The 17,324-nt window shown below is 44.6% G+C and overlaps 2 protein-coding genes across 3 annotated transcripts; both read right to left on the reverse strand.

Moving 5' to 3' along the window:
* btg4 (B-cell translocation gene 4) lies at positions 1–1,625 on the reverse strand. Its single transcript, XM_076751243.1, has 4 exons — positions 1,453–1,625; positions 951–1,088; positions 416–695; positions 1–213 (listed from the first exon to the last, which is right to left on the reverse strand). The coding sequence occupies exons 1-4, from the start codon at positions 1,623–1,625 to the stop codon at positions 1–3; spliced, it is 804 nt and encodes a 267-aa protein (XP_076607358.1).
* A 1,885-nt stretch (positions 1,626–3,510) lies between these two features.
* slc25a14 (solute carrier family 25 member 14) lies at positions 3,511–17,324 on the reverse strand. Of its 2 annotated transcripts, XM_076750479.1 has the most exons (9): positions 17,183–17,324; positions 16,455–16,556; positions 15,574–15,712; positions 14,397–14,491; positions 10,376–10,461; positions 10,123–10,218; positions 9,484–9,608; positions 9,088–9,301; positions 3,511–8,364 (listed from the first exon to the last, which is right to left on the reverse strand). In XM_076750479.1, the coding sequence occupies exons 2-9, from the start codon at positions 16,516–16,518 to the stop codon at positions 8,323–8,325; spliced, it is 861 nt and encodes a 286-aa protein (XP_076606594.1). In that variant the 5' UTR covers positions 16,519–16,556; positions 17,183–17,324; the 3' UTR covers positions 3,511–8,322. The 2 variants fall into 2 exon arrangements, with proteins under 2 accessions (XP_076606594.1, XP_076606593.1); XM_076750478.1 differs by lacking the exon at positions 17,183–17,324 and having other exon boundaries at positions 16,455–16,713.

The raw sequence follows: 17,324 nt of genomic DNA on the forward strand, positions 1-17,324 counted from the left end.
CTAGGATCGGGATTTGCTGACCCAGTGGTACTTGTCAACACGAGGCCCGGCGAAGGTGAATGAGGGTCGATAGGACTTGAAGCTTTTCTGGTTGGAGAACTGCGAGGTCGGGCCTCCGGCTGGGGGAGCGTGAGGTGGGAAAGTATCTCCAGCAAAGGCCTTCCGCTTCTCCCTCAGCCAGGTCTGAGGGGCGCCTGGAGAGAACTCGCTGAACTGAGGACGAGAGGAGAAAAAGGTTAGACGCCAGCAATGGAACAGACTTCTGAGATGTAACTCTGAGGTTGTTTCACGTAGAGACTTTGAACGGCAAAACAGTGACAGCTGAAGAAGAACGAGTGAAAGTCTAATCCTCAGACTAAAGTCCCAGGATCAGAGAGATCGTGGTCACAGTTAGTAAAACGCTTCGTGTGGTCACCCGGTAGACGCTGTTGGGGTTGCTGACGGTTGGGATGGTTTTGGGCTCAGGGTTGCTGGGCGGGACCGGAACAGGGCCGAGAACAGACAGACCGCTGCTACTCATGCTGTTGTCTCCGCCCTCCTCTTCCTCCTCCTCCTCCTCATCTGAAGAGCTTCCTGATTGGATGTCAAGGCTCGCCCGCTCCACGGCGTCATGGATGCGGCGGGAAAATTCTCCGTCTCCTCGCCGACAGCTTTCCACCACTGAGACTGAAAATGGAGTGCTGTGTTCACCGTACCTGCAGGGATGGAAAAAAATAAAACACAAAGCACATTTCCCACAATATCGTAATCTGTAATCTTTAATTTCGTGATCCAACAGTGAGGTAATAGTGAGCGGTGTTGGGGTGAAGCCAAAGCTCGAGTCTGGTTCAGGACAGAAAGCAGCAGCTCTGACCAGGACAAAGTTTAGCCTCAGTTTAGTTTTCAGAGCAGCAGTTTTCAAGCCGCCCCTCTGCAGCTCATCTCGGCTCTGCTGGGCTAAGAGGCCTGACCTGCAGGACACCTCTCCGGGGTCGACCCACACCGTCATCTCCTGCGGAAGGCCCAGATCCTCGTACCGCACCGCGCTTTGCTCGCAGGCCTGCTGCAGCACCGGGTCCTGCAGCCGCACACGGTTCATACGCAGACACCTGAAACACACAGCAGCCGGTCCAGATTTCTAGAAACCTGAGAGAGATTTCTGCTGCGACCTCAGTAAAATACAGCTGGATGAAATTTCACGTGATGTTTAACAAAGCAACAACCAGCATCATGTTTATCCAGAAGCATCCCTGTTAAAACTATGAGTCAAGATGTCACAGAGGGCCTATTTCTTTAATACTGCAGCCCTCTGTAACAGCAGAGTCATGAAGGCTATAATTTACTTAGTTTGATAACATTAGCCACCATAAGAGTGCATTGGATTGAACAAATGCACGCCTGCATTGATTTACTGTAATATGTTGTCTTGTGTTGCATTATTTGTTCTTCTACAAATGAAGAAGCTTCACTGACCTGTAGGCCTGCCCCCTGCTGGGCGCGTTTGTGTGCCAGTGGTTCTTGTAGTTGGCAAACAGGACGGAGGTGAGGGCGGCGGCAAAGCGCTCCCTGCCTTCGTTATCCAGGCAGCCATATCTCTTCACCAGCCGAGCCATGAAGAACACAGCGGCAGCAATCTCCTCCTTCATGGCTGCATGCACCCTCGCTCTGACCCCCAGCTTAACAAACACAGCAACCTCAAAGCTGCACTGCTAAAAACCTCTGCAGGGAATAAAACACGTGTAGGGTGATCCTACTGTCACACAAAAAAACTACATAAAACTAACAAACTGGAGGCCAGACTGAAGCAAACATATTTGCTGCTGGAGCTCTGGAGAGAACTCAGCTTTGGTTTCTAATGTGACGCCAGTAAATAACAACATAAACACATGGACATGTGTCTAAACGTGTATGAAGCAGCAGCGCGTTCAGCAGAGGAAACCTCACACACACCAGACACTGAAAGTCATTCACTTAGTTTCTCATGTGGTTTAATGAGCCCACAGTTCAGCTGTGTGAGGAGCTGACACACCTGAAGCTGGTTCACTTAATGACACTGAGTGTGTGTGTGTGTGTGTGTGTGTGTGTGTGTGTGTGTGTTTGTGTATTTGATTGATCGCTTACATCAGTTTAAATGAACTTTTGTTTCAGAAAATCAGATAATTGGCCCACTTTCTGCAAAAATTCAGGATGAAATGTCCCAAATGTGAAGACATGAGTGGATTATTTTACAGCCCACAATATAAAAGTACAGCGTGACATTAAATTAGCCTCTAAAATCAGAGCGGAGGACATTTTCGGGTCATGAGAGTCAAGTCAAGTTTCACACACGTTGAGTTAATTTGGGTGAAATCAGCTTGATGTGATTCTCTACCAGGAAATTATTGGTGTTTTCTGTAAATTAGCTCTGACAGTGAAGTGATTAACTTAGATTTTGATGTCTGATTCAAAGCCACATAACTTTATTTATATATTCTGTAGATACAGGCTGGAAACACCAGGTCAAAGTGCTGATGTGGGGCTTTCACACAGCATCTCATTTCTGTGTGTACGCAGCAAAACTGAATCATTAATAATCTAAATGACACTTTCAATAAAACAGGTTTCTTTGTACATTTGAACAATATTGGGCTAACCAGTTTTTAATGGTTGACTCAGTAAAAAGGTATTTAAAAAAAACAAACAGTAGATCAAGTGAAGGTGACAGAAGCAGCTGAATCTGAATCAGCCACTAGGTGGAGACAAACAGCCGCTAATGGGACAGACGGTAAACAGCATTTTCTCAGTTAACTGATTTATGGTTTGTCAAATGTCAGATAATAGTCAAAAGCTGATTACAATTATATAAGACAGAAAAAAGACGCAAATCTTGTATTATTTAGAACAATAATCACATTTCATTCAAAAACATTAGACTTTGACTGAGATACTCTGAACAGTCTGTCACAGAAAAGCCTGAAGAGCCGACATCCTCCCTCAGTGACATGTTCCCCACTTCTCCACCATCTATTTTTAAGTGTTTCAGAGCTGAAATGATTGATTAGTGAATTGAATAAGTTTATTAACTAATCGTTTCAGTCACTTTTCAACCAAAAATGTTGAAATTCTCATGTGAGTATTTTCTGCTTTTCTCTGTCATACACGTCATTAAAAACTGAGTATCTTCAGGTTTTGGACAGTTTGTGAGACAAGAAGTGTCATCCTGGGCTGTGAACAACTACAATAGACACGTTTAGAATTTTCTCACTTTTTTGAGCTGTCGTGCATATTTCCGTTTTACTCACAGTGTTTTTTGGGGAAAAGCGTCTCTTACCGTTCTTTTGCCCAACAGCTCCACCCTGTGGTGACCAGCAGACACTACAGTCTGTAACGGAGAAGCTGCTGAAAGCTTTGAGTTTCTGTCCGAAGAGTCGCGCTGATGGACCCAAACATTTCAAGGTTCATTCTCTGATCTCCCAAACTGACATATTTCACACACATCAAATATTAAAATCAGCAGCCCAACGAGCACAAAGAAATAATCTGTTACAGAAACGACCACAGTATATATTTTATTTGAGTGAACACTGAATTTATATAAAGCCACACCCATTCTGTCAAAGAAAAAAAGATCTTAAAACTTCCACCATAGAAATTCATCAAGTGAACAAGCATAAAGGTTATAGACAGCAATGACACCAAAGTGCAAATGAAAGAGGACGTGAAGAGAAAATTTACAAAAATATTGATAGATTTCCTTCTCCTGTCCGACGGCCACAGATGGAGATTTGTCAGGTCCTAATCATTTCCACACTCAAAGTACTTTAAAACCAGAATGACGAAGCATCTTGAATTAAGTGGAACACCTTTAAAAACCTACAGGAAGTTGGTTTAGTGCACGACTTTGGCCTTGAAATGAAGAATTGATTTATTAAAACGACACTGAACAATCAAACCAATGAACTGAGAGTCCAGAGGAAACTAACAGGAGGAGAGATGCTGAAATCCAACATCAAACGTCTGAATTTATCAGTGTAACAGCGTTTCTGTTTTGTTCAACGTGGGACAGATAACAAAAAACTAAAAGCAAGAAGGGAAAGGAGCCGTGTCTGAAGGGAGAGGGAGTGTTCAGATTGTGAGACGATGTCTGAGGTAAAACAACACGAGACTGAAATGTCTACTGGCTTAAAGGCTGAAATGTCTGAAACGTCTGAAAGTCGTGGTCACATGGCACACACCAGGAAGAAGAAGATGACCGGGAGCACAAAAATTAAGCGTGACACAATCATGAGCATCACAAAAGCACAGAAAAGCCAAATAAAAACCTTTCGTATCAGGTGTGTTCACAGCAGTTTTCTGCAGCTTCACGTCTCATAATTTTAGGAGTGTGAGGAAACACAAGGCTCACTCAGGAGACACGGCGAGCCTCTCTGATTCACACTGCCGTCAGAGCGACGTCTTCGCCCAAATCACCAGCCTTTTCTGGAGCAACGAGCAAAGTCTCGTCTGCTGGTGAAGACTGAGATGTAGAGCGAGTGGATCGTGACAGGACAGGCCCAGGACAGGGACAGGCCCAGGACAAGGACAGGGACAAGGACAGGGACAAGGACAGGGACAAGGACAGGGACACCTCGAGTACCCTGCCGCTCCACCCCGAACACACGACCGTCCTTTGGTGGAATATTACAACACGAGATAACAGAAAACTCAAGAAACATCAGCTGACTGTGCCCATCAGACCAAAACCAGCCACAGCACCAGCTGGGAAGAGGTCAGAGGTCATGGACCACGAAAGAAAGCACCGGAAACAGCGAGTCACCGGACCTGGAGTTGAGTTTATATTGTCAGAGAAGCTAGCGTGGTTTATTAGCTGCCGACACATTTTACACACAGCTGGGCTGCGACTGAGGAAACGGACGACGTGTTCAGAGTGTGTGTGTGTGTGTGTGTGTGTGTGTGGCGGGGGAGGGGGACGTAAATCTGTTTACACTCGACAAGGGTTCGGCTAAAATGAGGCCACACAAGACATCCTGTCTTAAAAACGAAGCATCATCAATAAACTCAGGTATGAACATCAACACCAGCATTTAAAACAGCCGAACTTCACGCTGATTTCTATTTGCCGCGGGGGGTTTTAAACCCTCTCTGCTTCAAAGAGAGGGGGCAATTAAAAATATTTGGTCAATTGATTCATGAGACTTTGTAACAGTTCATAATAAAACACATAAATAAAAGAAAATGTGAGCATTTAATGCTTTGAAAGGAGAGACGAGCAGGAATGGAGAGCAGCATCAAACGCTCATATAAATACATCAATCACTCTGAGGTCCAATCAGATCGACGTCAAACGCAGAACGCTTTAAAGGAGAAAATCGCAGAAAAGCTTCAAATATAAAACTCCCAAATATAATTTTACCAAAACGACACTTTTTACAGCACAAACACAATCACAGAGGAGAACGAGAGGATGTTTAGAGGCTGGAGGGTTCAGGAAACACGAGTCAGGCCTGAACGCAGCCTGTTATGACTGAAAATTAAAAATCCAACCGAGACGTGACGAGAGGTGAGGACATGTCTTTCGTGTCCTGACGTCGCTTCCTTCCACAGACACACAGTCTGAGTGTCACGTTAGCACAAACAAAGTTCCCCGTTAGCATAAATAAAACTTCATTAACCATTTTGAGTTTTCTTTCTCCGTCTGCTGCATCGCCTCAACGCAACTTAACGAGCTGAAAATGTTTGTCTGATGGACGTTCGTGTAGCTCAGAGTTCAGAATCCACCTCAAGATGCACATTTCTGTGATGACTCAGCATGATGAGTAACGTCCACATTGACATGGATCACTCTGAAAACAGGTTCCATCCACACTGACATGCTCCTTTTCTAACGGATTATTCAACCTTTCATGTCCTCATAATGTTTGTTTTGTCTGTCAAAAAAAACCCAAATTCCATTTACTATCAGGTAAAAGACAGAAAACGAGTAAATCTTTCCATTTTGGAAGGTGGAACCAGAGAACGTTTGATATTTCAGGTTAATCTCGGTTCAATCAACTGATTATTTATTTCATGAGAGTCCCTCCACACAGTTTATACACGGGTAAATATTTCTAGATGAACTGCGGTGGTTGGTACTGTGATACTTCGCAGTACTCGAGTACTGCGTTTAACTGTTAACATGGTTTCAAAGGCTCAGCAGAGCTCGACTGCTTCAGTAACACAAAACATCTCACAAACGCGCTGAAATAACAGAGAGCTGTGAACACAACCTGTGGACAGCAACCGAAGGAAAACACCAAACACACACACACTCAACGAGGTGATGAGGCATCAGGTGACCGACGTAAGGCTGCGACAGGACGACGCCACAAGGCCGAACACGCCTCCTGGCCTCTGCACCACGAAGCTCGAGTCAAACACTTTCCACGCTGCTGGCGACTCTTCTGGCGACAGGGTTCAGACTAGGACGCGCTGTCCTCTGACTGTGGATCCTGCAGTCAGGATCGATTAAAAAAAAAAAGGCCGTTCGTGAGATTTATGCAGCTGCGCCGACCACTGATGCGTTTCAGGGCAGAAGGACCACGTGTGTTTTTAACCAAGAGTACGAGAAGCAGAAACCTGCAGAGGGAAAACTAAGAGGTGAGACCGATCATGTGACCAAGAGCCTCAAATACAACAAACCACCTGCAGCACAGACCAGGGAACGGAGCCGCGGAGGAGCTGCTGCTGAAGCTATGAACTATTTTAGATTTTCAAGGTGTCTCAATCACAGAATCCAGCAGAAAGATGACTTCAGTCTCAAAACTACTTTATGACGCCTGTCTGATGATCAGAGCCACAGAAAACTGCTGCCAGGATGGGAAATCACTGACCAAAAACAAACAAACAAACAAACAAACAAACAGACATGGTATGATTTAGGAAAACCAAAACTTGAGAAACTGAAATGAATAAAAACACGGTCATGAAAAAAAAAGGGTTTGGTGAAGCAGGTGGATGGAAGAGTGAGGTCACCTGTGTGGAAGCTGCACTGCACGAGTCCAACAGAGGACAGATCAGCATTGGCATGTTTGAGGATCACTGTTAACTCATGGCTTCCATAAATGATTAAAAAAGAAAGCATTTGGTCTGTTTCATACGTGTTAAGTTCATTGACTCCAGACTTCACGCTGCGCCGACTGTCAGCAGAGTTTAACCCTGAATTTTACACAAGCAGCTGCAAACAAAACCTCTTCAAGAATGACCTGCAAATAAATTCAACCTGGTTTGGTGAGAACGCATTTTGGCACGAAGGCCCTCTTTTCCACCTTCTATCCACGTTTCTATTCGTGCCATGACTTCAAAGGAGGGACAGGTACGTACACCTGGACGTGCTCAGCCTAAAACACATCCACCTCCTTTCTGCTGAGTCTGAGCAGCGCTGCGAATGCTGCAGCAGCCTGAGGTGAACAAAACGAATAATGTGACTAAAAACAAACAAAGTGTTATCCTGGCGACTTAAGATTAAAATAGCGGTGTGAGATTTCGGAGGCTTTGCGACACCTTTGTTTGACACCTCAGTATGTCAAAGATCACGACATACACACAGGTGTGAGTGTCATCCTCCACAGAGACGAGCTCATCCGGAGTGCCGTCAGGGATCATTTCCTCCTTTCCGTCACTGTGAATCCTGAATTCTGTTCTCTCTCAGTCCACTAACAGTCAGTTTGTCGTCTTCCATGCGATTCCTCAGCATTCAGCAGGTAAATCTGACTTTTTCCAAACACATTTCATGCAGTGCAAACGCCGTTAAAATACGAGCTTCCTACGCGTCATTCACGCTAAAGTTTCATGTTCGTTTCCTCTCCTCAAACTACGCAGCCATGCATGTCTGAACAGACGTTCTGCAGTTCCTAGACTTATTAATAAATTCATTTCCCATGTTTTTTCAGCTCTGAGCGGGAACCCTGAGCGAAAGGCCACAATTCACAAGATCCCACTGAGCCAGACCGCAGCGGTAAACTCTGCCTTCCTCATCAGCTTTAAATAAACGTAGACGTCCACACTTTCAGTCTGCTACGACCAAACATTTAGCTGCCTGGGGAGTGTCTGAGGTGACTGAGGGAGCGAGTAATCGTGAAGCAGCGATCCTTCAAACAGTACAAAAACAGAACCAGTGACAATAAATAAACACTTTGCAATAAAAAGACAGAAATCCACGTAAGAACTGGATGAGCGTGAGATGACTGATACCGTGTTGTATCATCAGTATGAGTCTGAAGGGAGTGTGAATATACTGGTGCCAAAACTCCAGGTGCTGCCGTGCTCACACCCCACCTACGCCCGACACAGTCTGTCAGACCAGCGAGGTCCCGCTTCCCGCTGGTGTTAAAACGGGAGCTTCTTCAGCTGCTCGAAGGTGATGAAGAACTGAGCGCTGCGTTAAGGAAAGCTTCGTGTCACAGCAGCACGCAGGCTTAAAGCTGCTCTCAATGTGATCCAAGACCTTCCCTGACTCAAACCACAGCACTCTGCATGGGTGTGCACACACAGGTTTGGACAATTAAAGAGCATATTTCATTCATTTTCATAACTAGTACAGAAGATATTCAACTGATGGCAACAAAAGCATTGATTTGGGGTTAAACTGCCTGCACTGTAATGATTGACAGGAAAGACTCTGCATAATTCAACAGTCAACATTCATTCACTAATTGTTCATCGTTTCCACTCAGCTGTTAAGCGACCATCGATAAAGCTCCGTACTTCCTGCAGACTTTTAAAGCCTACCAGGAGAAGGGAGGAAGACTTTTACTGTGAAACAGGAAGTGTTTAATCTACTTGACTGCAGCTTAAAAGCAATCGAGAAATGGCGACTTTGTTGTAGTTACTGCTGCGGAAAAGTACACAAAGACGAAAGGTTCACACTGAGGAAGATTGATTTTGCATTACGCAGGGAAAATAAAAAAATAAAGTTGAGTCTCTTATAGAAGCCTGTCTCAAATTAAGGCCTGGTTCTCTCTGCAATTTAGCTAAATCAATCAATGCAGGAGGTCAAGGAAGATCGACGGCTTTGAACAGACCCGTTTTGATGCCCTGTAGGCGTCACGTTCCCGTGTCACAACTTCTTTGTTCTCAGGTTTTTAAGGATACAATGATGTTCCAAGGCCCCAGTCGCAGCCAGTTAGGCCAGAATCCCTTATAGAGAGCGAAGAAGCCCTCATTCTTCCACGTCTGCATCACGCCATCCAGTGTTCCTTTGTACATGGGGCCTCCCGACAAAACTCGCTGGTTCATCATACGGGTCCGGACCACGTCTACAGGGTTGGAGGCCAGCGCCCCCGCCAGGCCACACGTGAAACTTGAGCTGCGCACACATCCAGACATGGAACCAGGTTAGCCGACCAGTCCAAAGCTGACTTTAATACAAATGTCCACCCTTTCAAACAAACAATACTAACATACAAAGTGGTTAATATACTTAAAAACATACTGTATGATGACAAAAGACGGCGACGGCAAAGAGAGTTTACAAGTAAATGAACTTACATGAAATGTGCCAAAATGGTGTCTCCCATGAGGCCCGAGCGAAGGAGGTGCTTCTTAGTTATGTCATAGACAGGAAGTTCCACCCCAACGACAATGGCTGCTCGTTGCGCTGTGGGGATGACCCCCTGAGGAAGAGGAGGATGAAGACAATGAGTTTGACCATAAGACTACTACAGTACAACTCACCAGACAGAGCTGCCCTGACATACAAGCTCAGATTACCGGCTAACAAGATGAAACATGGAAAGAACATCATTTTGGAGGTGCTGAAAGTATTTCTTCCCTTTTTGTGGCGCTACAGCCGTTTCCCCCGGCCTTTAGGCTTTGAGCTAAGCTAGGCTAAACATATCCTAATATAGACTTAATATAGAAATTTCAGGCTCTTTAGCTGCTAAATGCTGCACTACGTCCACCAGCTAGTTGCCAACTGTGTCTGTCTGCTGCGCGACCCCTTTCACATGAATGAAAAATGACAGTTTTATTCTCCTGGGAACCTCAGTTTTACATTTTGCATTTTAGCCTTGAGCTATAAGGCCCAATAAAAATGAAAAACTCATAAAGAATGAACAGGGCGCCACCTCCATGACTAACACACATAACGCACAGACACATCCCCACACAAAGCAAACCAGCACTCACTCTCCACAGCCCCCTGGTGCCCTCGGTCTGGTAGATGTTGATGAAGTTGGACATCATGCTGCCTTGGAGCAGACTGCCCTGCGCCTGCATTCTGATCTGGAACAAAAACACAAACAAGCAAAAAAGCGGTCAAGCATTTTCAGCCCTGTAATGTAAGAAATAAGCGAGATCTAAAAGCTTAGCTAAGCACTGCTTTGATGCACTGATGAGCAGGTGTTCCAGTCGAAGTCTCGTCCCCTGCATTAAGAATCACCTTGAGGACGTCAGTGGGGTTGGCCAGAGAGGAGGACAGGACTCCAGACACGACGCCACAGAAGACGTTGATGACCATGGTCTCGTCTGGCAGGAAAGAGACAAAAAATGATGTTAACTGACGCGCGCACGCACGCGCGCACACACACACACACACACACACACACACACACACACACACAGCCAAAAGCAACGACAAGCACACAAACAGATTAGCCTATAACCACCTATGTGCAGATGTCCAGAGGGATGACGTGTTATGTTCAGGTATCTTAACATTGTCATGCATGCTCTCCGCTTTAAGAGGCTGTGTGTCATTTTCAGCTCACTTAGATTTTTTTTTCTGTTGGTCAATTAGCATCATTCCATCAATTACAGTGTGTTGAAAATGACACTATAAACGTGCATCTAACAGAGACACTATTGATTTTTACATGCTGATTGATTCCAGCAAGGCTACAAATTTAGCATCGCTATGAACTCTGAACACAAGCTGCTACGAGAAAGTCAGAAAGGACAAAAAAAGTGTCTTACAGACAGTTATTTTCAGGGATTACTGTTGAGCTCCCTGCAAAGAAATCACTGTGTCTGATTTACTGTATGTTATCTGCACACACCTACTTGGACGTCACACAGGTGGAGTTAACTGTGTATCAACACGAGCCTCTCTCATGATGTGTTTAACTCCACCCGCCTGGCACTCCAAGCAGATCAAAACCAACACTGAGATTGATCTGAAATTACTGTCTGACAGACTGCACAGTCTATACACTGGCTTTAAATAAACACTATCAGCAATTAGCCGCGGCAGAGTTTGTCAGTGTTAGCAAGTGGTGGATCTTATTAGTGGTAACCCAGCATGGTGTCTACACGGGAGTAAGAAGGAAAGGAGGAGGAGGAGGAGGAGGAGGAGACAAAATAATAATGCATTGAGTTCAGAACAATAGTTACAGTTATCCTTGATCAATCTGACCAACAGTTAGTGTGGCGGTCCGGGCGCCGCTCATTTTTTGGACGGGCAAGCGGGGCGTTCGATCCCACCACAACCACAGGGCAAACCCAAGCCTGCATCAAAACAAGCATTCAAAACACAGTGGCACCATCGTGGCAGAGGGCATGCAGAGTGCAGAGGCAGACAATCAACAGAAACAAAAAAAAAAAAAAAACATGAAGAGGGTGAAGACCAGCCTCATAAGATCATCCCCGAATCAGTTTCCCTCTTTGCTCCCGTCCCTCATCTATGCACCAGACATTTGTCCTGGTTCACTGGTGTAGACGCATTTGTTTAACCCGTGACAGAAATGTCAATATACGGTTTTGGGGGCAGGCTACGTGCTGGATCAACCTAGTATATATGCAGCTTTTCACTGCAGGCTGGAGATGCTGCACAGAAGCACTGAGTGTTTGGATAAAAAACAGCTTCAGCACAGGCTGGTAGGGCAGAGCCAGGCTAACAGTTTCCCCCAGGATCCAGTGTTTATGCTAAGCTAGGCTAAACACATCACGACTCAGATCCATATCCATCTTCTCAAGACTTCTTTCCAAAATGTTGACCTATTCCTTTACAAGAAGTGCAAAATACAACTTAACACCTTCATTCCTTTCAGTCACTCTCTTCTCTTCTCCTACCTTGATCTCCTCTATTATTCATATTATCTGATATACACTAATTGCCTATTAATTATTGAGAGGAGCAGAGGGAAAGAGGCGAACAAAGCAAAGTGGAAGAAAGAGGACAGAGAAGAAGAATGGAGGTAATGAAAGGTGGTGCAGAAGGACAGAAGGAACCAGTCAACAGGAAAAGACGAAGGACAAATAAAAAGGCAGACAAAGGGGGACAGAGGAGGAAACGGAGGCCGTGGCCACAAACGTCCTGCGACTCTCAGAAACAAGCTGGCGCCGGCACATCGCTGATAAATGTAGCGCAAACCCATTTGGCTGATAACTGAGCGGCTGTCTCTGCAGGGAGGATGGAGGGAACATCAGACAACGAAAACTGATCCACTTTCACATTTTTAGGATTGTTCTCCATGTTGCTGAGTCTGCTGGTATCTGTCCACTTCACCCATTACTGTAGTGTAATGGGACACGTGCATGATGCACCGCTCTAATGCAGAGCAACAACCAACCATTATTCTTATCATCCATTCATCTGCGGATCAATTAATGATTTTATGTGGGATCATGGTGGCATCTTCAATTGTCTTGTTTCGTCCCAGCAACAGTCCAAAACCCAAATATCTTAAATTTGAAGTGATATTTGAGGATTTGTCTATTTCCAGGTCAATGAAATAAATAAAAATTAGCTTATATCTGCGTCAGATAGCAGGGGAAAAGCACATGGGAGCACTAAGAGCAGTTCTTTCTGTCTCCACTCTTCCCTCTCCATGCCTTCCTTCCTTCCTGCCTTCCTGCCTTCCTTCCTTCCTTCCTTCCTGGAAACTCTTTGCTCTTATTTTATTTATTTAGATTGAGAATTAGTGCCGGCAGGTGAACACACTCGCTCTGCTTCCAGATGGGTCAACATAGGTTGTCACGACACATCCAACCCTTTTTTTTTTTTTGGTGGGTGTGTGGAGCGTACAGCCATACGCTAATGCTGTGTGAAGTTATGGGCGAGGGTCATCAAACAATTAGCTGAGCTCTGCTTTATTGATTCCCAGGGACAGATCCTCCTTTTAAATGACCTCAGTTGTGTTAAAGTCCAACCACCTGTCGTAGTCTTTACTCTTTTGCGTCCATGTCTGCATGTAAACAGGAAAAACCTACCACCATAACACCAAACACACATGTAAAGTGTCCCGGTGTAAACATAGAGGAGAGAGGGCATGCGAGGAGTTTGAGCTGTTTGAGGCACCAAAGATGTTTTGAGTCCAAACAGAAGGAAAGTGAACGAGAGAATATCAGAATGACACACAAGAATATGAGAATGAAAGTCAGAAACAGACATTTTGGCTCACCTAACCACGAAAACACTGACAGAAAACTGACATCTAAACTAGTAAATGTATAACTCTGAAATTTAGCTGAGCTGGTTTTTATCGTCTTCAAGGCTAAAATTAGTTTGGATATAATAAGTTTCATCAAAATAACATAAACCTACTCAAAACTCTTAAGACAGAAACACGCAAAGTAAAACTCTGATATTCCAACGTAGTTTTTTTTGGAAGAAATGCTCTTAAATGCATGTATTTATCTTAACTGTTACACTGCAAATTTTTCTGCATCTGCTTTTCTTTACTTGATAGTTGCCATGATGCATTCATGTGACATCAACATAACAGCTGTGTGTGTTGCGTTCAGGGACCGCTCAGAAGGATAGTCTACTAGTTTATGTAATTTTCTTTTATCGCAGAACAAAGTCATTGCTGTCTAGAGATTTATTTTTGTAATTCTGAGCTGCTTTTTATGTATTTATGAACTGCCTCGAAGGCGATCTTCTACCACTGCACCTCTTCACTTTGAGTAAGAGCATCAGGTAACAGGCTAAAATGTAAATCTAAGAAAATTACAAAGGTGCAACTACACCCAAGCTCTTCGCTGATGCTTTTAAGATGGTCTGCTCTCAACAGTCAGCAGTTGAAGGTTATTTTTTTGGCTGTAAACGGTTCAGCTCATCGTGGTGCAGGGGGGCTCACGGGGCTTTTAGTTGGGTTAGGGCTGTCACTGACAGACACTTCGTTTGCAGGAGATTGCATCAGCCTGAAACCAGTCAGAGCCGCCATGCAAATATGAATCTAAATTTAATATATCTCACTGTCAGCGTCATTCAGACCATCTCCCATCGCTCATTGTTTGCCAGCCGTTGTTGTTCCAGACTAATATCTTGTAGTCGAAAATGCTTTCAGGGGCTCCGGTGACTTTTCTGACACTAACTAACTGAAGCCTGAGAATTAAAGGGCGGTTTTCTTTCCCTGCAGGCAGGCTGGATGATTAAAGCCTTCAGATTGAAGAGTTTATACGGAGAGGTGAGCAGAAAGGTAGAGGACAGGATGTTAGAGGCAGAAATGGCAAACACTCACCTTCTGGACGACTGACAAACAGCCTCTTCAGAGAGTTGTACGTTCCTATCTTGATTGTCCCGTAAGAAGCTTGTCTCAACAAGGCAGGAGAAATCCTGAGAGGAGAGGTCAAATATGTTTATTAACCTTTGCCCTGGAGGTAAACTCAAGGCAGGTGCAGAGGAAGAGAGAGCTCATCTGTGACTGTCCTCTCCTCAGTGTGTTCATGAACAGCAACAAAACGAGGAGCGTCAAGTCTCAGCTTACTGTCAAGACCAATCTTAATATCACTCGAATCACGAGGTGCTCATTGCTTTAAAGCTGAACACTGTCCCGCTGGACGTCTTTCAAATCTGTAGCTGGATTCAGCAACATCACAGTTCAACCACCCACAAAGTGTGACAGCTCCATAACCAAATCTATCACTGCAGACTGTACTGAACACATGCTGTTTCCATCAGCGTGGAGCATTTCAGCCTGTAGCTGCAAGAAGGAACTGAATTTACTCAACAGCACATTAAGTCTAACTGAAAGCTCTCTCTATCTGCGGGAATGGCAAAACACCCGCGACTGTATTCACACCTCCTGGAGCTTAGTAATGAAGTTTTCCACGAATTCACCCATTAACTTAAGACTGAATGCTGGTTTAAAGCGTATTAGCCCCTAATATAACGAGCAGGTAGACTTTTCTGTAGCTTAGGTGTTCTTCAGCAGATGTGCCTTCAGTAAAAGCAGGTAAAGAGGTACAGAGAGTGCAGGGATGATCCATGCTGCTAACCCCGATTCATATGCAATTAATGTTATATCACAGCCTGTTTACTCCATCCCCATCAAACATGCACTCCAACTGAACAGCTTTAATGGATAGACAACCGCTGTGCCGTCAGTCTCACTGATGGCGTCCACGTCGATGTCAGCGATAGCTTATTTTATCGAGATCTGCCAAAAATACAATACTTGAGTAAATACAGCAGTAATTCATCTCTTCATATGTTGAACTGACAGAAAATGATTGCCACAATCACGTCACATTTCTGTGATTACGGAGTGGTTTCCTGTGGACACTGTGAATGATGAAGGAAGCAGGCTGGGATTTCACTTGACTGAAGCGACAGCACTTGAATGGAGCATTATGCATAGCAACACGGTCAACACCACCTCCCCACCGAGACACTCGATTTTTGTGCATGTTGCATACCCAGAGTACAGCGCCCGGATGCCTTCCTCCTTGCCGATCCTGAAGAGGGCGTGGAACATGCCTCTGTAGCGCACCTCTGTGTACTGGGACTGACCCTGGACCTGTAGCCGGGTCTTAGTCAGGTCAATGGGAAACGTCCCTGAGGGTTAAAAGCAGAGTGAGAGGAATGATAATAATAAAGAGCCACTGAAAAAAGATATTTAAGGTAGTGGAGTTATGAAAATGATTAGACACAGAGAATATTTTGTAGATATACTGCAGCTTTAATCATTACATTGAAGTTATGGAACAGGACACGTTTTCATGATTTTTAATAGATCTGAAAGCAACATCAATCATACAAAGACAACCAGTAAATTTTAAAGTTTTGGGTCAAGTCTTCAGTTAGGAAAATGGGTTAAATACATTTTTTTTTTTAAATCAAGCAGCAGATGATCTTCATATATATAGTTTTCTGAGCTGTGACTCAAATGTAATAATAATATCTGACAGAAAAAATCTAAGGCTAACTAAACTAGCAGGCTAACGTTACTGTGCGCTGTTCAAATGATAAAGTAAACAGCGTGCGTGTGTGTGAACAACCCTGACAGATCTCTAACTTTGGGGTTTGGGTACATCCGCAGTTGCAGGAGGTGCATATATAATGAGCACCAAAGAGCTTTGATATTTATTAATCTGGATGAATCGATGCCTTTTTGAAGCCAGCGCTACCATCACTTTGCAGGTGCCGATGCAGAAATTTCCAACGACAGCAAATACATGGCATTAAAAAAATCTAATATTTGCATAAACCATATAGTGCAGTGGCATTACAGCGAATAAAGCCAAAGACATACATGACGGTTACAGAGCTGCATGTTGTGGTGCATCACGTAGCCTACCGAATTCTGCGACAATCGAGGCCATCCCTCCGTAGATGAACGGCTTCCAGTTCAACTGAGCCATCTCCGCGGCGGCGGCTGCTTCCACCTGCTGCAGCCCCGCTAAAAACAACAGTAAGCCCCCCAGACAGAGGTCAACACAGTACTGCAACCTCAGACAATACAACATGTCGACAAACATTGAGATGCACTGATGCTACAGTTCAAGGAGGCTCCTCAGCATCAGCATCCCAGCGTACTGCGCCGGAAAGAGACGCCCGCCGTGTCGAACACGGCACGGAGAGCCATCATATTTGTTGTGGGGTTGCTATTGGCTGTGAGTTCAGTCAATCAAAATTTTAGGCGATTTAATTGGCTGGTGTGCCGGGGAGGGCAAAACATAAGGAACAGTTAGGTGACAGCAACAGTGTCACGAGAATTAAATGAAGTTATTTCACATGGGTAACGCTGTCATACCACATGATAAACACACATCGCTTAATTAAGGGATTACAAGTCATCCTTCCAGTAATGATGTACAGTTGTAATAACTGAAAACCGTGCATTTTAATCGTCTTTATTACAGAGATGGCCGTCCCAACTGTTTGGAGCGGTTAGCTCGAAGCAGATGGCTCCTGCTAGGCTAACGGCTAGTCAGCTAGCACTTGTGGAAATTACTAGCCAGCTTGTTAGCGAGGTTTAACAGGTAGCAAGTAGTTCCCGTAACATTCAGCCGAAATGTCACGTACCTGTGGTGTCGATAAAAATCCGCGAGCTGCTATTTGACTTGGTTTTCCATCACTTAAGTCAGATACGCGGCTTGACTTTACTGAAGTGCAAGCAGAAAACTTCACCTGCTGTTAGCTTCCCATTTCAGCTAATGTCAAATAC

This window comes from Chaetodon auriga, chromosome 15 (assembly GCF_051107435.1).
Source record: "Chaetodon auriga isolate fChaAug3 chromosome 15, fChaAug3.hap1, whole genome shotgun sequence".
Taxonomy (NCBI): Eukaryota; Metazoa; Chordata; class Actinopteri; order Chaetodontiformes; family Chaetodontidae; genus Chaetodon; species Chaetodon auriga.